This window comes from Porites lutea, chromosome 3 (assembly GCF_958299795.1).
Source record: "Porites lutea chromosome 3, jaPorLute2.1, whole genome shotgun sequence".
NCBI classification, from domain to species: Eukaryota; Metazoa; Cnidaria; class Anthozoa; order Scleractinia; family Poritidae; genus Porites; species Porites lutea.
The window spans coordinates 3,446,018-3,471,723 of record NC_133203.1 but is presented as its reverse complement, the minus strand read 5'-3'; the positions used below and the strand labels follow the sequence as shown (position 1 = coordinate 3,471,723).

The 25,706-nt window shown below is 43.2% G+C and overlaps 1 protein-coding gene across 1 annotated transcript; it reads right to left on the bottom strand.

Moving 5' to 3' along the window:
* Nucleotides 1-278: 278 nt before the first annotated feature.
* Nucleotides 279-25,704, bottom strand: LOC140929271 (cation channel sperm-associated targeting subunit tau-like). The gene is made up of 12 exons (XM_073379075.1): nucleotides 25,585-25,704; nucleotides 25,396-25,487; nucleotides 24,854-25,039; nucleotides 23,670-23,798; nucleotides 23,059-23,106; nucleotides 22,569-22,637; nucleotides 21,956-22,047; nucleotides 20,984-21,078; nucleotides 20,420-20,486; nucleotides 19,871-19,955; nucleotides 18,634-18,775; nucleotides 279-587 (listed from the first exon to the last, which is right to left on the bottom strand). The coding sequence occupies exons 1-12, from the start codon at nucleotides 25,619-25,621 to the stop codon at nucleotides 481-483; spliced, it is 1,149 nt and encodes a 382-aa protein (XP_073235176.1). The 5' UTR covers nucleotides 25,622-25,704; the 3' UTR covers nucleotides 279-480.
* Between the last annotated feature and the right edge of the window lie 2 nt (nucleotides 25,705-25,706).

Here is a 25,706-nt window from a genome sequence, read left to right as displayed (position 1 = left end):
AACTACCACTAGATTATCGGGAAGCAGTGTGATAACGTGTTTCATCTACCGTATTTCAGAACAAGAATGCATAGAATGATTGCTACAATTATTATCTTCAAGTGGGATTTTGGGGCCAATGAGATGAGGCAGGAATCTCGTACGTCTGATCAGCCAGGGCTGCAAAATGTTTTAACCAGGAGCCCATCTTTAACCGAATAAAGGTAGAAACAGGTGATTTCAAGAGTTAATAACTCATTTTCTTTTTAATTCTGGGAACAGTCGAATGAGTGCCTCCTTTAATAAAAGATTGACATGGGAGTGAGTTTACCAGCAAAAGTTTGCGGTTTTCAGGGACTTCTTAGGCTATTTTAGAACCAAGAAGAAACAGTTTTTATTAACACTTGTTTATCGCCACTCAATTGGAGATGAAATACATTTTTCTCTTAAGTTATGAAACGAAATGTTACGTCATGTTATGCTTTGTTACGTGACGTTCTGTTATGTTACGTTATCTCGCTGATCCTGGATATTTACCGTTACCGATCTACTAGGGCCAGAAGTTGAAGCACCATGAGCCATATGCTTCTCCGCATCTTGAATCAGCTCTAAACAAAGTAAAAGAAAGAACTCTTTGCAACAGAAGAACTATGAGAGAGGGAGCTCTTTATGTAGTAGTATGTAAACTTCCGGGGTACTCCCTATAATGGCCTACATAGAGGAAGGGGGGGTTGGGTACCCTTTTCAAGGTAAGGGGTTAGACCTTGGGGCAGAGCCTCCCCGTGTAGAACTTTGTCGAGTACCCCCCTAGGAAGTAAAACCCCCGATGTCTCCCTTTCACGGCTCATTCCACAGGGCGCCCACACAATCTGTTTGTGAAAACGTTTATACTGTATTTTTATTTTATATTCTATTAAGAGGAACAGTAAACAGCGAGGTCAAAATCTTCCAAAATCGCTTAAAATACCACTTCTCGGGTGATTCAACGTTTATTTAGCTTTGATACATGCACATATCTAGCGATATACTGTTACAGATGAAGCAAACGGTAAACACATAAAGTTTACCATAAAATTACATCGGTTACAAAAACAGATTGTGTGGACCCCTCTGCTCATTCCTTACAGATGGGATCACAGGGCTACCCCCAAAATTACAACAACTCCAGGATGAGGGGTCTGTTTGCACAAGTACAAAATATTGGTGTGTTACCCTGTGTTACCCTGTGTTATTCTGTCTTACCCTGTGTTACCATGTGTTACCTTGTGTTCCTCTCTGTTACCCAATGTTACACTGTGTGACTCTCAGCCTGTTACCCCATGTTACCCTGTGTTACCTTGTGTTACTCTGTATTACCCTGTGTCACCCTGTGTTCCCCTATCTTACCGAGTGTTCCCCAGTGTCACCCTGCGTTTCTCTGTGTTACCCTATGTCACCCTGCATTTCTCTGTGTTACCCTATGTCACCCTGCGTTTCTCTGTGTTACCCTATGTTACCCTGTGTTACTCTGTGTTACCCTGTGTTACTCTAAGTTACCCGGTGTTGCTCTCTATTACCCAGTGTTACGATGTGTTACCCTGTCTTTCCCTGTCTTTCCCTGTGTTACTCTGTGTCACCCTGTGTTACCCTCTGTTACTCTGTGTTACCCTGTGCTACTCTGTGTTACCCTGTGTTTCCTTGCGTTCCTTTGTGTTACCCTGGGTTATCCTGTGTTACCCTGTGTTAAGCTATGTTACCCTGTGTTCCCTGTTTGTGTTACTACAGAGTAACACAGGGTAACACAAGGGAACACAGGGTAACACATCGTAACACAGGATAACACAGAGTAACAAAGGGTAACACAGAAGAACACAAACTGACACAAAGTAACACAAGGTGGCACAAGGTAACAAAGGGTAACAAAGAGGAACACAGCGTAAAAAAGGTAATAACCGGGAACAAAGAAGAACAAAGGGTAAAACAAGGTAACATAGAGGAAAAAAGAGGAACAACGGGTTAACAAGAGTAAAAAAGGGAAATATAGCATAACACAGGGTAACAAAGTGTAATACAGAGAAACAAAGGGTAACAAAGGTGAACAAAGGGTAACAAAAGGTAACAAAGGGTAACAAAGGGTAACACACGGTAACACAGGGTAACAAAGAGTAACAAAGGGTAACATAGGGTACCACAGGGTAAACAAGGGTAAAACAGAGTAACAAAGGGTACCAAAGGGTAAAAAAGGGTAAAACAGGGCAACAAAAGGTGACAGAGGGTAACAAAGGATAACACAGAGTAACAAGGGCAACTGAGGGTAACAAAGGGTTACAAAGAGTAAAAAAAGGTAAAAAAGAGTAACAAAGGGTAACACCGGGTAACAAAGGGTAACATAGGGTAACGAAGGCTAACACAGGGTAACATAGGGTCCTACAGGATAACAAAAAGTAACAAAGGGTAACAAAGGGTACGACGGGGTAACATGGGGTAACAAAAGGAAACAAAGGGTAACACAGAGTAACACCGGGTAACAGAAGATGACACGGGGTTACAAACTGTAACACAGGGTAACAAAGAGCAACAAAGTGTAAACAAGGGTAACACGGAGTAACAAAGAGTAAGACAGAATAACAAAAGTTACCAAAAGGTAACAAAGGGTAAAAAAAAGGGTAACAAAGGGTAAAAAGGGTAACAAGGGGTAAGAAGAGCAACAAATGTAACAAGGGGTAACAACAGGTAACAAGGGATAACAAGGGTAACAAGGGGTAACCAGGGTAATACGGGGTAATAAGGGGTAACACGGGTAACATAGAGAAGCAAGGGGTAAAAAGGGATAACAAAGGTAACAAAGGGTAACAAGGAGTAACAAGGGTAACAAGGTTAAAAAGACGTTACAAGGGTAACAAAGGTTAACAAAGGTAACAAGGGGTAACAAGGGGTAACAAGGGCTAAGAAGGGTAAATAGGGTAACAAGGATTAACAAGGGAAACAACGGGTAACAAGAGCAACAAGGGATAAAAAGAGGTAACAAGGGTAACAAGGGTAACAAGGGGTAACAAGGGTAACAAGGGGTAACAAGGGTAACAAGGGTAACAAGGGGTAACAAGGGTAACAAGGGTAACAAGGGTAATAAGGGTAACAAGGGGTAACAAGGGGTAACAAGGGTAAAAAGAGGTAACCAGGGAAACAAGGGGTAACAAGGGGTAACAAGGGTAACAAGGGGTAACAAGGGTAACAAGGGGTAACAAGGGTAACAAGGGGTAAAAAGGAGAACAAGGGGTAACAAGGGGTAACAAGGGTAACAAGGGGTAACAAAGGGTAACAAGGGTAACAAGGGGTAACAAGGGGTAAGAAGGGTAAAAGGGGTAACAAGGGTAAAAAGGGGTAACAAGGGGTAATAAGGGGTAACAAGGGTAACAAGGGGTAACAAGGGGTAATAAGGGTAACAAGGGGTAAAGAGGGGTAACAAGGGTAACAAGGGGTAAAAAGAAGAACAAGGGGTAACAAGGGGTAACAAGGGTAACAAGGGGTAACAAGGGGTAACAAGGGTAACAAGGGGTAACAAGGAGTAAGAAGGGTAACAAGGGGTAACAAGGGTAAAAAGGGGTAACAAGGGGTAATAAGGGGTAACAAGGGTAACAAGGAGTAACAAGGGGTAATAAGGGTAACAAGGGGTAACAAGGGTAACAAGGGGTAACAAAGGGTAACAAGGGGTAACAAGGGTAACAAGGGGTAACAAAGGGTAAGAAGGGGTAACAAGGGTAACAAGGGGTAACAAGAAATAACAAGGGTAACAAGGGGTAACAAGGGTAACAAGGGTAACAACGGGTAACAAGGGGTAACAAGGGTCGAAAGAGGTAACAAGGGTAACAAGGGGTAACAAGGGGTAACAAGGGTAACAAGGGGTAAGAAGGGGTAACAAGGTTAAAAAGGGTAACAATTGGTAACAAGGGGTAACAAGGGGTAACAAGGGTAACAAGGGGTAACAGGGGTAACAAGGGTAACAGGGGGTAACAAGGGTAACAAGGGGTAACAAGGGGTAAAGAGGGTAACAAGGGGTAACAGGGGTAACAAGGGAAACAAGGGGTAACAAGGGTAACAAGGGGTAACAGGGGTAACAAGGGTAACAGGGGGTAACAAGGGTAACAAGGGGTAACAAGGGGTAAAGAGGGTAACAAGGGGTAACAAGGGTAACAAGGGGTAACAAGGGGTAACAAGGGTAAAAAGAGGTAACAAGGGGTAACAAGGGTAACAAGGGGTAACAAGGGGTAACAAGGGTAAAAAGAGGTAACAAGAGGTAACAAGGGTAACAAGGGGTAACAAGGGGTAAAAAAGGGTAACAAGGGTAACAAGGGGTAACAAGGGGTAACAAGGGTAAAAAGAGGTAACCAGGGTAACAAGGGGTAACAAGGAGTAACAAGGGGTAACAAGGGTAACAAGGGGTAACAAGGGGTAACAAGGGTAAAAAGAGGTAACAAGGGGTAACAAGGGTAACAAGGGGTAATAAGGGGTAACAAGGGTAAAAAGAGGTAACAAGAGGTAACAAGGGTAACAAAGGGTAACAAGGGGTAAAAAAGGGTAACAAGGGTAACAAGGGGTAACAAGGGGTAACAAGGGTAAAAAGAGGTAACCAGGGTAACAAGGGGTAACAAGGGGTAACAAGAGTAACAAGGGGTAACAAGGGTAACAAGGGGTAACAAGGGTAACCAGGGGTAAAAAGGAGAACAAGGGGTAACAAGGGGTAACAAGGGGTAACAAGGGGTAACAAGGGGTAACAAGGGGTAACAAGGGTAACAAGGGGTAAAAGGGGTAAGAAGGGTAACAAGGGGTAACAAGGGTAAAAAGGGGTAACAAGGGGTAATAAGGGGTAACAAGGGTAACAAGGGGTAACAAGGGGTAATAAGGGTAACAAGGGGTAACAAGGGGTAACAAGGGTAACAAGGGGTAAAAAGGAGAACAAGGGGTAACAAGGGGTAACAAGGGTAACAAGGGGTAACAAGGGGTAATATGGGGTAACAGGGGTAACAAGGGGTAACAAGGGTAACAAGGGTAACAAGGGGTAACAAGGGCAACAAGGGGTAACAAGAGGTAACAAGGGTAACAAGGGGTAACAAGGGTAACAAGGGTAACAAGGGTAAGAAGAGGTAACAAGGGGTAACAAGGGTAACAAGGGGTAACAAGAAGTAACAAGGGTAACAAGGGTAACAAGGGGTAACAAGGGGTAACAAGGGTAAGAAGGGGTAACAGGGGTAATAAGGGTAACAAGGGGTAACAGGGGTAACAAGGGGTAAGAAGGGTAACAGGGGGTAACAAGGCTAACAAGGCTAACAAGGAGTAAAAAGGGTAACAAGGGGTAACAAGGGGTAACAAGAGGTAACAAGGGTAACAAGGGGTAACAAGGGTAACAAGGGGTAACAAGAGGTAACAGGGATAACAAGGGGTAACAAGGGTAACAAGGGTAACAAGGGGTAACAAGGGTAATAAGGGTAACAAAGGGGTAACAGGGGTAACAAGGGGTAACAAGGGGTAACAAGGGGTAACAAGGGTAACAAGGGGTAACAAGGGGTAACAAGGGTAACAAGGGGTAACAAGGGGTAACAACAGGTAACAAGGGTAACAAGGGGTAACAAGGGTAACAAGGGGTAACAAGAGGTAACAGGGATAACAAGGGGTAACAAGGGTAACAAGGGTAACAAGGGGTAACAGGGGTAATAAGGGTAACAAAGGGGTAACAATGGTAAAAAGGGGTAACAAGGGGTAACAAGGGTAACAAGGGGTAACAAGGGTAACAAGGGTAAAAAGGGGTAACAAGGGTAACAAGGCTGAAGGGGTAACAAGGGGTAACAAGGGTAACAAGGGGTAACAAGGGGTAACAAGGGTAACAAGGGGTAACAGGGGTAATAAGGGTAACAAGGGGTAATAGGGGTAAAAAGGGGCAACAAGGGGTAACAAGGGTAACAAGGAGTAACAAGGGTAACAAGGGGTAACAAGGGGTAACAAGGGATAACAGGGGTTAAAAAGGGGTAACAAGGGTAAAAAGGGGTAACAAGGGGTAACAAGGGGTAACAAGGGTAACAAGGGGTAACAAGGGGTAACAAGGGGTAACAAGGGTAACAAGGGGTAACAAGGGTAACAAGGGGTAACAAGGGTAACAAGGGGTAACAAGAAGTAACAAGGGGTAACAAGGGTAACAAGGGGTAACAAGGGGTAACAAGGCTAACAAGGGGTAACAAGGGGTAACAAGGGTAAAAAGGGGTAACAAGGGGTAACAAGGGTAACAAGGGGTAACAAGGGTAACAAGGGTAAAAAGGGGTAACAAGGGTAAAAAGGCTGAAGGGGTAACAAGGGGTAACAAGGGTAACAAGGGGTAACAAGGGGTAACAAGGGTAACAAGGGGTAACAGGGGTAATAAGGGTAACAAGGGGTAATAGGGGTAAAAAGGGGCAACAAGGGGTAACAAGGGTAACAAGGAGTAACAAGGGTAACAAGGGGTAACAAGGGGTAACAAGGGATAACAGGGGGTAAAAAGGGGTAACAAGGGTAACAAGGGTAAAAAGGGGTAACAAGGGGTAACAAGGGGTAACAAGGGTAACAAGGGGTAACAAGGGGTAACAAGGGGTAACAAGGGGTAACAAGGGTAACAAGGGGTAACAGGGGTAACAAGGGTAACAAGGGGTAACAGGGGTAACAAGGGGTAACAAAGGTAACAAGGGGTAACAGGGGTAATAAGGGTAACAGGGGTAACAAGGGGTAACAAGGGGTAACAAGGGGTAAAAGAGGTAATAAGGGTAACAAGGGGTAACAGGGGTAACAAGGGTAACAAGGGTAACAAGGGGTAACAAGAGGTAACAAGGGTAATAAGGGTAACAAGGGGTAACAAGGGGTAACAGGGGTAGTAAGGGTAACAAGGGGTAACAGGGGTAACAAGGGGTAACAGGGGTAACAAGGGGTAAGAAGGGTAACAAGGGGTAACAAGGGTAAAAAGGGTAACAAGGGGTAACAAGGGTAACAAGGGGTAACAAGAGGTAACAGGGGTAACAAGGGGTAACAAGGGTAACAAGGGGTAACAAGAGGTAACAAGGGTAACAAGGGGTAACAAGGGTAACAAGGGTAACAAGAGGTAACAAGGGGTAACAAGGGTCAAAAGAGGTAACAAGGGTAACAAGGGGTAACAAGGGTAACAAGGGTAACAAGGGGTAACAAGGGTAACAAGAGGTAACAAGGGGTAACAAGGGTAACAAGGGGTAACAAGGGTAACAAGGGGTAACAGGGGTAACAAGGGTAACAAGGAGTAACAAGGGTAACAAGGGGTAACAAGAAGTAACAAGGGTAACAAGGGTAACAAGGGGTAACAAGGGGTAACAAGGGGTAACAGGGGTAATAAGGGTAACAAGGGGTAACAGGGGTAACAAGGGTAACAAGGGGTAACAAGGGTAACAAGGGGTAACAAGAAGTAACAAGGGTAACAAGGGTAACAAGGGGTAACAAGAGGTAACAAGGGTAACAAGGGGTAACAGGGGTAATAAGGGTAACAAGGGGTAACAGGGGTAACAAGGGGTAACAGGGGTAACAAGGGGTAAGAAGGGTAACAGGGGGTAACAAGGCTAACAAGGCTAACAAGGGGTAACAAGGGTAACAAGGGGTAACAAGGGGTAACAAGAGGTAACAAGGGTAACAAGGGGTAACAAGGGTAACAAGGGGTAACAAGAGGTAACAGGGATAACAAGGGGTAACAAGGGTAACAAGGGTAACAAGGGGTAACAGGGGTAATAAGGGTAACAAAGGGGTAACAGGGGTAACAAGGGGAAACAAGGGGTAACAAGGGGTAACAAGGGTAAAGAGGGGTAACAAGGGGTAACAAGGGGTAACAGGGGTAACAAGAGGTAACGAGTAAAAAGGGGTAACAAGGGTAACAAGAGTGACAAGGGGTAACAAGGGTAACAAGGGGTAACAAGGGGTAACAAAGGGTAACAAGGGTAACAAGGAGTAACAAGGGTAACAAGGGTAACAATTGGTAACAAGGGTAACAAGGGTAACAACGGGTAACAAGGGGTAACAAGGGTCGAAAGAGGTAACAAGGGTAACAAGAGGTAACAAGGGGTAACAAGGGGTAACAAGGGGTAACAAGGTTAAAAAGGGTAACAATTGGTAACAAGGGGTAACAAGGGTAACAAGGGGTAACAAGGGGTAACAAGGGTAACAAGGGGTAACAGGGGTAACAAGGGTAACAGGGGGTAACAAGGGTAACAAGGGGTAACAAGGGGTAAAGAGGGTAACAAGGGGTAACAGGGGTAACAAGGGAAACAAGGGGTAAAAGGGGTAACAAGGGGTAACAAGGGGTAATAAGGGGTAACAGGGGTAACAAGGGGTAACAAGGGTAACAAGGGTAACAAGGGGTAACAAGGGCAACAAGGGGTAACAAGAGGTAACAAGGGTAAAAAGGGGTAACAAGGGTAACAAGGGTAAGAAGAGGTAACAAGGGGTAACAAGGGTAACAAGGGGTAACAAGAAGTAACAAGGGTAACAAGGGTAACAAGGGGTAACAAGGGGTAACAAGGGTAAGAAGAGGTAACAGGGGTAAAAAGGGTAACAAGGGGTAACAGGGGTAACAAGGGGTAACAGGGGTAACAAGGGGTAAGAAGGGTAACAGGGGGTAACAAGGCTAACAAGGCTAACAAGGGGTAACAAGGGTAACAAGGGGTAACAAGGGGTAACAAGAGGTAACAAGGGTAACAAGGGGTAACAAGGGTAACAGGGGTAACAAGAGGTAACAAGGGTAACAAGGGGTAACAAGGGTAACAAGGGGTAACAAGAGGTAACAGGGATAACAAGGGGTAACAAGGGTAACAAGGGTAACAAGGGGTAACAGGGGTAATAAGGGTAACAAAGGGGTAACAGGGGTAACAAGGGGTAACAAGGGGTAACAAGGGTAACAAGGGGTAACAAGGGTAACAAGGGGTAACACGGGGTAACAAGGGTAAAAAGGGGTAAAAAGGGGTAACAAGGGGTAACAAGGGGTAACAAGGGGTAACAAGGGTTACAAGAGGTAACAGGGGTAACAACGGTAAAAAGGGGTAACAAGGGGTAACAAGGGTAACAAGGGGTAACAAGGGTAACAAGGGGTAACAAGGGTAACAAGGGGTAACAAGAGGTAACAAGGGGTAACAAGGGTAACAAGGGGTAACAAGGGGTAACAAGGCTAACAAGGGGTAACAAGGGGGAACAAGGGTAAAAAGGGGTAACAAGGGGTAACAAGGGTAACAAGGGGTAACAAGGGTAACAAGGGTAAAAAGGAGTAACAAGGGTAACAAGGCTGAAGGGGTAACAAGGGGTAACAAGGGTAACAAGGGGTAACAAGGGTAACAAGGGGTAACAGGGGTAATAAGGGTAACAAGGGGTAATAGGGGTAAAAAGGGGCAACAAGGGGTAACAAGGGTAACAAGGAGTAACAAGGGTAACAAGGGGTAACAAGGGGTAACAGGGGATAACAAGGGGTAAAAAGGGTAACAAGGGTAACAAGGGTAAAAAGGGGTAACAAGGGGTAACAAGGGGTAACAAGGGTAAGAAGGGGTAACAAGGGGTAACAAGGGGTAACAAGGGTAACAAGGGGTAACAAGGGGTAACAAGGGTAACAAGGGGTAACAGGGGTAACAAGGGTAACAAGGGGTAACAGGGGTAACAAGGGGTAACAAGGGTAACAAGGGGTAACAGGGGTAATAAGGGTAACAGGGGTAACAAGGGGTAACAAGGGGTAACAAGGGTAACAAGGGGTAAAAGAGGTAATAAGGGTAACAAGGGGTAACAGGGGTAACAAGGGTAACAAGGGTAACAAGGGGTAACAAGAGGTAACAAGGGTAATAAGGGTAACAAGGGGTAACAAGGGGTAACAGGGGTAGTAAGGGTAACAAGGGGTAACAGGGGTAACAAGGGGTAACAGGGGTAACAAGGGGTAAGAAGGGTAACAAGGGGTAACAAGGGTAAAAAGGGTAACAAGGGGTAACAAGGGTAACAAGGGGTAACAAGAGGTAACAAGGGTAACAAGGGGTAACAAGGGTAACAAGGGTAACAAGAGGTAACAAGGGGTAACAAGGGTCAAAAGAGGTAACAAGGGTAACAAGGGGTAACAAGGGTAACAAGGGTAACAAGGGGTAACAAGGGTAACAAGAGGTAACAAGGGGTAACAAGGGTAACAAGGGGTAACAAGGGTAACAAGGGGTAACAGGGGTAACAAGGGTAACAAGGGGTAACAAGGGTAACAAGGGGTAACAAGAACTAAGAAGGGTAACAAGGGTAACAAGGGGTAACAAGGGGTAACAAGGGTAACAAGGGGTAACAGGGGTAATAAGGGTAACAAGGGGTAACAGGGGTAACAAGGGTAACAAGGGGTAACAAGGGTAACAAGGGGTAACAAGAAGTAACAAGGGTAACAAGGGTAACAAGGGGTAACAAGGGGTAACAAGGGTAACAAGGGGTAACAGGGGTAATAAGGGTAACAAGGGGTAACAGGGGTAACAAGGGGTAACAGGGGTAACAAGGGGTAAGAAGGGTAACAGGGGGTAACAAGGCTAACAAGGCTAACAAGGGGTAAGAAGGGTAACAAGGGGTAACAAGGGGTAACAAGAGGTAACAAGGGTAACAAGGGGTAACAAGGGTAACAAGGGGTAACAAGAGGTAACAGGGATAACAAGGGGTAACAAGGGTAACAAGGGGTAACAGGGGTAATAAGGGTAACAAAGGGGTAACAGGGGTAACAAGGGGAAACAAGGGGTAACAAGGGGTAACAAGGGTAACAAGGGGTAACAAGGGGTAACAAGGGTAACAAGGGGTAACAAGGGGTAACAAGGGTAAAAAGGGGTAAGAAAGGGGTAACAAGGGGTAACAAGGGGTAACAAGGGTTAACAAGGGTTACAAGAGGTAACAGGGGTAACAACGGTAACAAGGGGTAACAAGGGGTAAGAAGGGTAACAAGGGGTAACAAGAGGTAACAAGGGTAACAAGGGTAACAAGGGGTAACAAGGGTAACAAGAGGTAACAGGGGTAATAAGGGTAACAAAGGGTAACAGAGGTAACAAGGGGTAACAGGGGTAACAAGGGGTAAGAAGGGTAACAAGGGGTAACAAGGGTAACAAGGGGAAACAAGGGTAACAAGGGGTAACAAGAGGTAAAAAGGGTAACAAGGGGTAACAAGGGGTAACAAGGGGTAACAAGGGTAACAAGTGGTAACAGGGGTAAAAAGGGTAACAAAGGGTAACAAGGGGTAACAAGGGTAACAAGGGGTAACAAGGGGTAACAAGGGTAACAAGGGGTAACAGGGGTAAAAAGGGGTAACAAGGGTAACAAGGGGTAACAAGGGCAACAAGGGGTAACAAGAGGTAACAAGGGGTAACAAGGGTAACAAGGGGTAACAAGGGGTAACAAGGCTAACAAGGGGTAACAAGGGTAAAAAGGGGTAACAAGGGGTAACAAGGGGTAACAAGGGTAACAAGGGTAAAAAGGGGTAACAAGGGTAGCAAGGCTGAAAGGGTAACAAGGGGTAACAAGGGGTAACAAGGGTAACAAGGGGTAACAGGGGTAATAAGGGTAACAAGGGGTAATAGGGGTAAAAAGGGGCAACAAGGGGTAACAAGGGTAACAAGGGGTAACAAGGGTAACAAGGGTAACAAGGGGTAACAAGGGGTAACAAGGGGTAAAAAGGGGTAACAGGGGTAACAAGGGGAAAAAGGGGTAACAAGGGGTAACAAGGGGTAACAAGGGGTAACAAGGGGTAACAAGGGGTAACAAGGGGTAACAAGGGTAACAAGGGGTAACAAGGGGTAACAAAGGTAACAAGGGGTAACAGGGGTAATAAGGGTAACAGGGGTAATAAGGGTAACAGGGGTAACAAGGGGTAACAAGGGTAACAAGGGTAACAAGGGGTAAAAGAGGTAATAAGGGTAACAAGGGGTAACAGGGGTAAAAAGGGTAACAAGGGGTAACAAGAGGTAACAAGGGTAATAAGGGTAACAAGGGGTAAAGAGGGGTAACAGGGGTAATAAGGGTAACAAGGGGTAACAGGGGTAACAAGGGGTAACAGGGGTAACAAGGGGTAAGAAGGGTAACAAGGGGTAACAAGGGTAACAAGGGTAACAAGGGGTAACAAGGGTAACAAGGGGTAACAAGAGGTAACAGGGGTAACAAGGGGTAACAAGGGTAACAAGGGGTAACAAGAGGTAACAAGGGTAACAAGGGGTAACAAGGGTAACAAGGGTAACAAGGGTAACAAGAGGTAACAAGGGGTAACAAGGGTCAAAAGAGGTAACAAGGGTAACAAGGGGTAACAAGGGTAACAAGGGTAACAAGGGGTAACAAGGGTAACAAGAGGTAACAAGGGGTAACAAGGGTAACAAGGGGTAACAAGGGGTAACAAGGGTAACAAGGGGTAACAGGGGTAAAAAGAGTAAGAAAGGGTAACAAGGGGTAACAAGAGGTAAAAAGGGTAACAAGGGGTAACAAGGGCAACAAGGGGTAACAAGGGGTAACAAGGGTAACAAGGGGTAACAGGGGTAAAAAGAGTAACAAAGGGTAACAAGGGGTAACAAGGGTAACAAGGGGTAACAAGGGGTAAGAAGGGTAACAAGGGGTAACAGGGGTAAAAAGGGGTAACAAGGGTAAAAAGGGGTAACAAGGGTAACAAGGGGTAACAAGGGGTAACAAGGGGTAAAAAGGGGTAACAAGGGTAACAAGGGTAAAAAGGGGTAACAAGGGGTAACAAGAGGGTAACAAGGGTAACAAGGGGTAACAAGGGGTAACAAGGGGTAACAAGGGTAACAAGGGGTAACAAGGGTAACAAGGGGTAACAGGGGTAATAAGGGTAACAGGGGTAACAAGGGGTAGCAAGGGTAACAAGGGTAACAAGGGGTAAAAGAGGTAATAAGGGTAACAAGGGGTAACAGGGGTAACAAGGGTAACAAGGGTAACAAGGGGTAACAAGAGGTAAAAAGGGTAACAAGGGGTAACAAGGGCAACAAGGGGTAACAAGGGGTAACAAGGGTAACAAGGGGTAACAGGGGTAAAAAGGGTAACAAAGGGTAACAAGGGGTAACAAGGGGTAACAAGGGTAACAAGGGGTAACAGGGGTAAAAAGGGGTAACCAGGGTAACAAGGGGTAACAAGGGTAACAAGGGGTAACAAGAGGTAACAAGGGGTAACAAGGGTAACAAGGGGTAACAAGGGGTAACAAGGGTAACAAGGGGTAACAAGGGTAACAAGGGGTAACAGGGGTAATAAGGGTAACAGGGGTAACAAGGGGTAACAAGGGTAACAAGGGTAACAAGGGGTAAAAGAGGTAATAAGGGTAACAAGGGGTAACAGGGGTAACAAGGGTAACAAGGGTAACAAGGGGTAACAAGAGGTAAAAAGGGTAACAAGGGGTAACAAGGGCAACAAGGGGTAACAAGGGGTAACAAGGGTAACAAGGGGTAACAGGGGTAAAAAGGGTAACAAAGGGTAACAAGGGGTAACAAGGGGTAACAAGGGTAACAAGGGGTAACAGGGGTAAAAAGGGGTAACAAGGGTAACAAGGGGTAACAAGGGTAACAAGGGGTAACAAGAGGTAACAAGGGGTAACAAGGGTAACAAGGGGTAACAAGGGGTAACAAGGGGTAATAAGGGTAACAAGGGGTAACAGGGGTAACAAGGGGTAACAGGCGTAACAAGGGGTAAGAAGGGTAACAAGGGGTAACAAGGGTAACAAGGCTAACAAGGGGTAACAAGGGTAACAAGGGGTAACAAGGGGTAACAAGAGGTAACAAGGGTAACAAGGGGTAACAAGGGTAACAAGGGGTAACAAGAGGTAACAAGGGTAACAAGGGGTAACAAGGGTAACAAGGGGTAACAAGGGGTAACAAGAGGTAACAAGGGGTAACAGGGGTAACAAGGGGTAACAGGCGTAACAAGGGGTAAGAAGGGTAACAAGGGGTAACAAGGGTAACAAGGGGAAAAAAGGGGTAAGAAGGGTAACAAGGGGTAACAGAGGTAATAAGGGTAACAAGGGGTAACAGGGGTAACAAGGGTAACAAGGGGTAACAAGGGTAACAAGGGGTACCAAGAGGTAACAAGGGTAACAAGGGTAACAAGGGGTAACAAGGGGTAAAAAGGGTAACAGGGGGTAACAAGGGGTAATAAGGGTAACAAGGGGTAAGAGGGGTAACAAGGGTAACAAGGGGTAACAAGGGGTAACAAGGGTAACAAGGGGTAACAAGGGGTAACAAGAGGTAACAAGGGTAACAAGGGGTAACAAGGGTAACAAGGGGTAACAAGAGGTAACAAGGGTAACAAGGGGTAAGAAGGGTAACAAGGGGTAACAAGGGTAACAAGGCTAACAAGGGGTAACAAGGGTAACAAGGGGTAACAAGGGGTAACAAGAGGTAACAAGGGGTAACAGGGGTAACAAGGGGTAACAGGCGTAACAAGGGGTAAGAAGGGTAACAAGGGGTAACAAGGGTAACAAGGCTAACAAGGGGTAACAAGGGTAACAAGGGGTAACAAGAGGTAACAAGGGTAACAAGGGGTAACAGGGGTAAAAAGGGTAACAAAGGGTAAAAGGGGTAACAAGGGTAACAAGGGGAAAAAAGGGGTAAGAAGGGTAACAAGGGGTAACAGAGGTAATAAGGGTAACAAGGGGTAACAGGGGTAACAAGGGTAACAAGGGGTAACAAGGGTAACAAGGGGTACCAAGAGGTAACAAGGGTAACAAGGGTAACAAGGGGTAACAAGGGGTAAAAAGGGTAACAGGGGGTAACAAGGGGTAATAAGGGTAACAAGGGGTAACAGGGGTAACAAGGGGTAACAGGCGTAACAAGGGGTAAGAAGGGTAACAAGGGGTAACAAGGGTAACAAGGCTAACAAGGGGTAACAAGGGTAACAAGGGGTAACAAGGGGTAACAAGAGGTAACAAGGGTAACAAGGGGTAACAAGGGTAACAAGGGGTAACAAGAGGTAACAAGGGTAACATGGGGTAACAAGGGTAACAAGGGTAACAAGGGGTAACAAGGGGTAACAAGGGTCAAAAGAGGTAACAAGGGTAACAAGGGGTAACAAGAGGTAACTAGGGTAACAAGGGGTAACAAGGGTAACAAGGGTAACAAGGGTAACAAGGGGTAACAAGGGGTAACAAGGGGTAACAAGGGTAACAAGGGGTAACAAGGGTAACAAGGGGTAACAAGGGGTAACAAGGGGTAACAGGGGTAATAAGGGTAACAAGGGGTAACAGGGGTAACAAGGGGTAACAAGGGTAACAAGGGGTAACAAGGGCAACAAGGGGTAACAAGAGGTAACAAGGGTAACAAGGGGTAACAAGGGTAACAAGGGGTAACAAGGGGTAACAAGGGTAACAAGGGGTAACAGGGATAATAAGGGTAACAAGGGGTAACAGGGGTAACAAGGGGTAACAAGGTAGCAAGGGGTAACAAGGGGTAACAAGGGTAACAAGGGGTAACAAGGGCAACAAGGGGTAACAAGAGGTAACAAGGGTAACAAGGGGTAACAAGGGGTAAGAAGGGTAACAAGGGGTATCAAGGGTAACAATGGGTAAGAAGGGGTAACAAAGGGTAACAAGAGGTAACAAGGGGTAAGAGGGGGTAACAAGGGGTAACAAGGGTAACAAGGGGTAACAAGGGTAACAAGGGGTAACAAGGGGTAACAAGGGTAACAAGGGGTAACAGGGGTAATAAGGGTAACAAGGGGTAACAGGGGTAACAAGGGGTAACAAGGGTAACAAGGGGTAACAAGGGTAACAAGGGTAACAAGGGGTAACAAGGGCAACAAGGGGTAACAAGAGGTAACAAGGGTAACAAGGGTAACAAGGGGTAACAAGGATAAGAACGGGTAAAGAGGGGTAACAAGGGGTAACAGAGGGTAACAAGGGGTAACAAGGGTTGACAATGGTAACAAGGGGTCACAAGGGGTAACGAAGGGTAACAAGGGTTTAAAAGGGGTAACAAGGAGTAACAATGGGTAACAAGGGTAACAAGAAGGGGTTACAAGGGTAACAAGGGTAACAAGGGGTAACAAAGGGTAACAAGGGTAACAACGGGTAACAAGGGTAAAAGGGGTAACAAGGTTAAGAAGGGGTAACAAGGGGTAACAAAGGGTAACAAGGGTAACAAGAGGTAACAAGGGGTAACAAAGGGTAACAAGGGTAACAAGAGGTAACAAGGGGTAACAAGGGTAACATGGGGTAAGAAGGGCTAAGAGGGTCAGCAAGGGTAACAAAGGGTAACAAGGGGTACCCTGTGTTACCTTGTGTTACCCTATGCTTCCTTGTGTTACCCTGTGTTACTTTGGTAACCCTTCGTTCCCCTTTGTTACTCTGTGTTACCCTGTTTTCCCCCATTTTACCCTGCGTCACTCTGGATTACCCTGTGTTACCCTATGGTTCGTTGTGTCAGGCTGTGCTTCCCTGGATCACCCTGTGTTACTCTCTGTTACCCTGTGTTACCATGTGTTACCGTCTTTTCCCCTGTGTTCCCCTGGATTCTCCTCTGTTAGCCTGTGTTTCTCTGTGTTACTCTGTTTACCCCTGTGTTATGCATTAATCAGCGGCTTCCCCTTAAGGCTCACCCTTGGGCACCCATCGGCACCCAGGGGCATTTGTCGCAATTGACAGATATTTGTTACCTGAGGGTGTGGAGGAAAATGCCGCTTTTGTTCATAGACATTGCACCCCAGGAGGCAGACATTGGGGATTTGCTGGTCAGCGTTATACTTTATTGACGATTCCTGGATGTTGTTCAAGTTGTTTACTTTGCGCCCTCTTCACACGATTTTTAGGGCTTGATTTAACCAGCATTCTTACTAGGTAGCTTTAAAAATGAGTGGTCCATGGGAACTCCAGCCACCTAAAATTGAGGGTCCTTTTCTATTTTGAGGAGTCTAATCCTGGGTAGTACCCAATTCACCGAATTTCATTTGCATCCCAGGGACTCACAGTGCTCAAAAACCATACGCCTTTTCTCCACTTTTAGAAAGAAAAAGAAAAGAAAGGAACTTTATTTACCGAGGGTAAACTACGTTATTACTGGTAACCCGCTAGTTCACAGAACGGCGCTCAAAACCTTAAAAGAAAGTTAAAAAATATATCTACAATACAACTATTTGGTCAAGTGGAGCACTGAAATACAACAAACTTTCAACGAGGGTCTAAGCAAAGCCAATAGCTGGTTTTTGTGCATAAAATTTGTACATTTTGTGTGTTAAAGGGAACACTGGTCCTTATTGTTGCACCCAGGGGGTAGGGGATTTGTCAGAATTCCTCTGCCCCATACCCAGGGGGGCTTGATGAGGTTTGCATGGGCATCTGGATAAATCCCCCAGGTTCCCGGGGGGGGGGCACCAGGGGGAAGCCACTAAATAATGCATAATAGAGGATTGATGTACCAACCTTGGCCTCAAATCCAAAAAACTTGCAACCACAACACTAACGTGTCTTAAAAGATTGCAGCATTAAGGTGATTCCCTAGTAAAGGAACCTAACATAGATTGTAGATGAAACTTGGTACACTGATGTAACAAATCAAGAAGATGATAAAAAAGTAATAAAAAGTGGGGGTCACCGTGCTCGTTTTGACGTCACAATGTTGACAAATACGGCTATTTTGGACCCTTTTACAAAACCGCGGGCAGCCCAAAACTAGACAAAAAGAAGAGATTTTTTTCGATGATGCATGTGGTATCGCACAGAATTTGACTTTAATGTATTGTTTATCCACTTACGTACCAGAAAAATGCCTTTTAATGGCCTTGTTTTTACTTTACGCTCCAAAGTAGAATTAAATTGGACACGTGCTATTCGACCCGTGATTTACAGTTTAGTAAGATTGCCAAAAAACTGAACATAGATTTGTGCCAATTTTTTTCTCATCGAAAGGAAGCACTGTCCTTATTAAAATCATGAAATAAAAAATGGGGGTCACCATACTCGTTTTTGCGGTAGAACTGCAGAAAGTGCCCACCAAATGCATTTTCATCGATTTTTGAGAGAGGACTGGGGTGAGTTTCAAAATAGAACGTATGTGAAAGGGGGAAGAAAGTATTAAAAAATCCGCTTTTACAGAATTTACATCGAGATATCACATTTAGGACACAATGTGATAAAGAAAGCGTTTAAATGAAAATCAAAGTGAGAAAGCATAAGTTAAACATCCACTATCGAGGTTCTCCGTGAGGAAGTCGAACTCAGCAACACGCGTACTGCTTACGTTATGCACTTTCCCGACACATTGAGTCTCATCTCGGCAAGAAACAACAGCAAGCAAAAATTCCAATAGCGTTTCTCTTCAGTCAACTTCATTTTAATAATGTTACTTCACATGCTCTTTTTTACGGCGGCCATCTTGTTATGCGCAGTAAGAGATGCGCAGTGCAAAACCAGGGAATCACCTTAAGTTTAATGTAATAGTTAATAATGAAAAGTTGCTTCAATGTTTTACAGTCGGCATAATTTTTTGACCTTAGCTTGTCAATGTCACGGCAAATTATTCGTACTTATGATATACACTGCCTTTAAGAAAAATTAGAGTGCTGCTGGGGTAAGTGGTTTTGATAACCTTAACCCTTTTGCATTACAACCCCCATATAGGATCTATACACTGTATACAGTAGCATCTCTCCCCTGCAATAGCAACAGATCAGTTGATTTACCAGGAGCTCCTGCCATGAATGTCAAGTTGGCCATCTGTGCAAGTGCCCCTGTTAATCCAAACTGAGTGACATCACCCAGATTTTCAACTGATGAGCCCTCTGAGTCACTCTCATGCTCTCCAGCCATTGAACGGTGCACATCCTAAAAGGAAGACATAAATTCCAATAGTAAACTGACCTTGGCTTGGTTTCCACAACAATAGTCAATAGAGAGCTGATGACAACGCGAACAAGATTTTCTTTAACGATTTTCTCAACACCAAGTACTGTGCGAACCAACATCATTTTGGTGGGAAAATGTGATAGCAATTGCCATTCCACTATGAGTTTTAGCGATAATGTCATAGTAGCTAAAACAAGTTATAAAATGTTAGGAGTTTTATTATTCAGCGATCGGGAGATGGCTTTACCTCCTTTAATGGAAATATGCATACTAGCTTTTGTGTAGGAAAAAAAAGTACAGTGAAGCTTTCCAGGGTGTCTAATTTTAAAGAATGTTATTCTTGTCCTCAAATCTAAAGCTCTCTAATTATGAGACAGGTGACTGCACCCTCACCCAAAACCTCAATCATTCAGGTTGACAACAATGGGCTATTTCTGAGTGGATCATTTTACGCTTCTGGGAAACTGCTTACCTACCCCTCCCCTAAACCAACATTAATACTTAGTTCTTACTTAGGGCAAAATGTTGGCTTAGGGGAGGGGTAGGTGGGCAATTTCACAGAAATGTAAAATGATCCTTCTGAGTTGCTCAAGCCTCTGTTTCAAAGCGAGGCTAAGTGCAAAGCATTGACATGGAAATGATGATTTATTCTCACATAAATAAAACTCATTTTCACAAAAAATCTTTTGCACTTAGCCTCGTTTTGAAATTGTGAGGTTCTGGAACTTGGAAATCACTTTTTTCAATGATGGTCTCATAGAGCCAGAGCCTGGATTTAAGAATGACCATTTAAAATTCCAAGGATAATTCTTCATTAACTTACTGGGCACACTATCTTTGTTGCAATCAAGGCAAACCACTACAAGTAAGTGATCAGAGAAACACCTAACAAAAGTGTTATTTAATACCTGGCTTCTTTCATTCCAGGCACAATTCCCAGGCAGTTCAAACTGACTATATTTTTAGCTGCATTGTTCTCTCTTTTTATGTGCTTAATTGGTACACACAAAGATTACTGTTGTTGCTTTTGCTGTTGTTCTTACTTGTAGAGGATAAAATCATTATTTAACAAACCTTTTCTTGTAGCAGTCTCTTCAAAAAATGGATTCTCTTACTTCTTGAAGTGAGTTGAGAATAATCTGAATGCAGCTGATCCAGTCTGAAAACAAGAAAAGGCTTTCAGCTTAATTTGTTCAAATTGTTTCAGTAGCATAAGTATTGTACTCCCTGGCATTGAATATAGTCCGAGTATACTCTAAATGGTTTCACTGCATATGAAAGGTACTTTTTACAAAAAAGGCACATTTCAACTCCTTGCATTCTTGCACGTACATCTTGAGCACTTTTCCCTTATATGGTTGACTTGTATGTTCTTACAATCTGAATGACAATTTGTAAGAAAAGAGGGCCAGGCCAGGGGATAGGTTAGTCTGCTACACAGATGTTCTGGGGAGGAGTGTTGCATGTTGACACAAACTCTGAGCAGCTGTGTAGCAATTAAGGAGGGTATGATCATGTGGTTTCTCTCCTTTTTTATTTGATATTTTATGTTATTTATTTTAGAAGTTGCTTTTTAAACTTTTTGTCATGTTTTCAGGAAAGAATACATTTATACACACTTACCTTGTAAGCTTCTGCTGAAGAAGTGGTCTTGATTTCATATCAATGGAAGGTACAAAGTTGGTTTTAGCTGAAAAGAACAGCAAGAGCTAACCATCAATGATCATAGCATCTGGTGTTATGAACTAGTCTCGATGTTTATCGTCAATCAAATGATTATGCCCATTGCTGCAGAGCAATCATGAGTTGCACCAGGCAGAGGTGTGTGAGGGTTTATAACATGACGTAGTCATGTGCAAATCTGGTCATAAAATCTTTAGACACTTACATATGTCAGAATTACATGGTTCATATATCATATTTAGGATGTTTTTAAAATAAAATCATAGTGAAAGTATGTGATGGGGCTCTATCTCCAACAGTGATAATCTGAACTTGTAACCTCATGTTTCTACCCCGGGGGGGGGGGGGGGAGGGGGGCACTTGGGTATTTTTTGGGTGGGTATGTACCGCCTGGGACTCCAAATTGGCACCCCGTTCCCCGTTCCCGTATAGGTAATGTATGGGAGTACCCCCCCCCCCTCAATTTCTACTATGACTAAGTGAGTCAGTGATCAATGCACTTACAAAAATAGGGACTGATTTCTGGCTCTAAGTTGGTGACCTTCTCTGTGAAAGCAATGATATTTGGATGTGGCACTCTCTTAGGAACAAACATAATTCTGTAGGATAATAAGGCAAGGCAAATTAGCACAAACCATCCATTTCCTTTTCCTTTTTCTTCCATGGGATCCTGTAGAATCTTGTCCATGATCCTGAATGACCCTACATGATCTCATGTATTAACCACGATCTTGTTCAAGATCCTGACAAAAATCCAGCATGAAGGATTTTGATCGTGGACAAGATAATACAGGCGACTGGACAAGATTCTTCAGGATTGGTGACTGTCCATAAAACAGTTGAAGGATCTGAAGAATCCTACTTTACCATATAATCTGCTTTGCCCATGTATAACCTTTAAGCCCCAACATCAACATGCATCTTCTCCCCACTGTTCTTCATACACTCCTTATGGTACTGCTTGAGAGAATTTGTTTTAACATCACAACATTTCATCTTTGGTGATCATTCCATTCATTCTCATGACCTGTCTGTTTGATCAGACAGTGTTATTGTTGGGAGAAATTAGATATGGATCACTATTGGGGCTTAAAGGGATAAAACAGAGCACTTATAAGTGGTTATGTTGTTTCAGCAAATATTACACTTTTCTTCTTCCTCATGACATGCATATTATGATGAAAAACACAACTTTTAGTGGCTATATTTGACAGAAGTTACACTGCCTAATATGCTCTGAGGAAAATGGTGTATAAGTCACTATCTCCATCCTGCTGTATAACAAATCTCTGCACTGCGAGTGTCTGTGACCACATCTATATCTACGTAAAAATAATATTCATTTGCTGATCTGACCTAGTAGTCACAAGATAAATTATTATCAGATAAATTATTTTAGCACTCCAGCTAAGTTAAATCTGACTGATTTCAACATTATGATTACACTGAAAGTGGTAACTACTCTATGTACTCTACCCTGAACTGTTTCCTGCTGAGCTAGTTGGAAGTTCCAAGTGTGGAAATGCACTTTGCTGCAAATAATATCTAGGAGGCTGATGACTCTCAAGCTAAAAAGTTAAGTAGTTATGGTAATAATAATAATGATAACCACTCCCTGTAGTTTTTCCAATACTGTTATGGTATAACTAAGATTATAAGAGCGGGGCGGGAGGTTAATAGAGAATTTATGATGACCATAACATTCCTAACAGCTGACTAAGTCTCCTGTTGGTAATAACATACATTTTAGTAACAGTTTAATCTGAAATGACACAAGTTTCATGACTTTTTCCAAGGGTAATTATGAAGACCCTATTAAGGTAATTTATCCATGTCTATCGATGTGCACCCTCATTCAGACGCTGGGAGTAGCCAATGAGAATGCCAGTTGTCACAGTAGCTAAAACAATTCCAGCATATATATAGTAACAGTCTTTATTACTGAAAGAGATTGTTACAATTTATGGCCACAAGAAGAAAAATTCACATTAGCTAGTATGCAAAAATACATTAGTGAGTAAATTTAGTGAAAGTATAACGAAAGTTAGAAAATATACTGATGAAAGATACTCCAGAAGGTTATAAATACCTGATCACATAAACCATAGCCGTATGAGCCATATGCAAAAGCAAGTTCCAGCTGAAGATCACCAGCATACTATTGTAAAGAAAACAAAAACTTTTTGTTCAGACTGTAAGTTAATGTGCAAGTAAAAAGACCATGTCTCCAAAAGTCAACCACTGTAATGTCAGTCAACTACTTCATCAGGTGCGTATGATTTCAATATACAGCTATTAGTAGTCTGTTGATAGACAGCACAGTATGAGAGAAATGGCTAGTACGCGTTTAGCATGATTTGTTTTTTGAGTGTCCAAAGTTCAAATCCTAAGCCATATGCTTAGAAATAGCTGGCCAGCTAGTGGCCTCCTCTACGTTAAAGTTTTTAACCATGTTTTGTATTATTTGACTGGAGTAACTATAAACCACAATGTAGTAAGAGCTGGCTGAGTGCACATCCATGCTATAAACAAAGCACAAACAGTATACCATCATTTTTATTTACCATTTTCCCTTTTACCTGCTTTTTTCTGTTCTGCAGCTCAAATGTCTCCATGGACCATTGTTTCTGTAAGTTAAAAGGTGCAAAATATGTGTCAACAAGTTTATTTAGATTCATGCAATATACAGTACTTTACACAGGGCTATGAAAAAATCTTTATCTTTCTGAGCCCCACAGAGATCCTGTTTACACGAGTCTGGACAAAACCTTGCACAGATCCACCTTTTGCTTACACAGGACCCACGGAACAGCACAAGTTTTTTAAAGGCAAACAGTTCTGCATTCTGTAACAGAATTTGGACAGTTCCAGGTAACTGGGTTAATTTACACAGGTAAAAAATAGCCCATTTAAAATTTGTTCAGACTCGTGTAAACAGGATCTGAATAATGAGCCAAAACTTGTTTCTCTTAACTGTTTCTGCTTACTGTTTATCTCCCAAACATTGTGATTTTACCTTTTATGTCTATAGTTTTATTAAAACTTTAATGTTTATAAAACTATTTTGCAATATCTCCAACCAATTCTTGGCACCTGGAAATTCTGAAACCAATAATACTATTTGTCTTATAAAAAATGATGGTATAAGTTACATGTCTGCAGTCCATACAGTCACCTATATATAAGGTACCTTTGCTAACTTGTGCAGATGGAACTCCATTTTGCCCAGTAATTTATGTTTTGGGATTGGCTGAAGTTTGTCAAAACATAGCACAGTAATGACGACTTGGTTGGCAGCACTGGTTACTTTGGGGGAAATCTTAAATAAAATTACAGTACAATTCTGTCATTCAATGAACAGTCAATTTCACTGCAGTAAAAGAAGCTGCCTAAAAAATCTGAATTATGTAACTATACAGAACTAAATGCAGGGTGTGTTGCATTGGTTGTACATTGTGTGCAGGAAGAGGAATACACAACCTAAGATTACTGGAATTCCTTTCATAAACATGTTTGATCCAATATTCATGTATTTAGGCAGTAATTAAAACCCTCTACTTAAATTCACATGGAAATCATATTGGGAGAACAGAAGAGATGCTTGTAAATCTGGCAGTTATACCGGCCGCCTACCCTGCATACAAGAAATAAGAGCATAAGTGCTCATATTTCTCTATGAAAACATGTCTCTGCTTTATAATAAAAAAATTAAGGGGTGGGGGCCTAATAGGGAGCTTATCACTTTTAATGATTTTTACAAAGTTTATCAAAATGTGCTTTGAAAGGGCATGAAAAAACAGGATGTTTCGAGGGTGCTTCCTCTTCCTCAGTGATTTAAAGTTGCTATAAACCACTGACGAATAGAGAAACATCTGGTTTTTTCGCACCCTTTCAATGCACATTTTGATAAACTTTGTAAAAATCATTGAACTTTTGCATTGCACAATTTATTTTCAATTTTTTATCAATTTTAATGTTTGGCACCTTGATATGAGTTGGGTTTTAGAAGAGTCTGCAGGGCGGCAAATATTCTGGGTATAATTTGCAGGTGTAGGGGGCGGGTACCCCTGAAGGTGTTATGGTTAGGGGTCAAGTTAGAGAACCATTAGTGAGGCCTTCTCAGTTGGGTACGTTCACGTCCCTGGTTTGAATTTCAAATACACCTGCTTCGCACTTTGACGAGTACGCCGTGTTTCTGTCAGCATTTAACCCATCTTTATATCCATACGACCCTTTGTCACCATTTCATCTGGTCTAACGTCACCGTTTCAAAGCCATGTTGTTTGTCAGAATTTTACCCCAACAGGGTCTCTTAAGTCATACTGGCACACTTGCAAATTAAACCCTCTGTACTTCTCTCAACTCTTGACTTACAGTGACAGGGAAATTCCTGATCTCATCCCACACAACATGGCCCTTTTTAAGCGGTGACTGCACCGATGTACATTTAGTAGTAGACCCAGCTGTTATTTGAACATAAATTCCATAGTGTTCAGGGGGGAAGTTAGCATCTAAGTAGAGGTTCTGAGCTCCAAAAACATGCACAGCAAATACACCAGTCTGTATAAAGAAAAAAAAGGCGTAAACAAAATCACAAATTCATCTAATAGGCTTGTAAACTGGCAGGTACGAACAAGATCATCAACATTGCGAAATGCCCGGAAAACTATCCCAAGAGATAAAGGTTGCGCTTGATCTTGACTGTGGCATAAATACATGTACTGTTGATTAGATTATCTCTGAGACAAAAGAACTCAGTGGAGAAAAATCTTTCACTAGTACTAGTCCAATCTATGGGCACAAAGATTAATGTGTCTCAAATAAGTTATAAAAACCGCGTTTGTGAAAATGATCAGCGCAGCTGATCATTTTGCCACGATTTATGTACGTCAAACTAGATCGAGCCTGACACTTACTGGCAATGTAGCATTTTCTGCAAGCAGAGGGTCTTCATCTTGAAGCAAACCCTTTTTAACATCCTCTGAACCCTTCAGCTTGGTACCACCACCTTTGCGATCACATTACACAAAATCAAAACTGTGCACAAACATCTTTCTTATCAAACCTCTTCGAGAAGTCGGATATCTGCACTTAAGGGATCTTACCTATACCAGGAAGAGTTTCTGCTAGTTCAGAGAGCATTGTGTGGTATTGTGATCACAAAAATGTCCCGAAACCAAACAAAGAGCAGTTTGTTTTGGTCGCGCAATGCGAAAATCACTCGCAC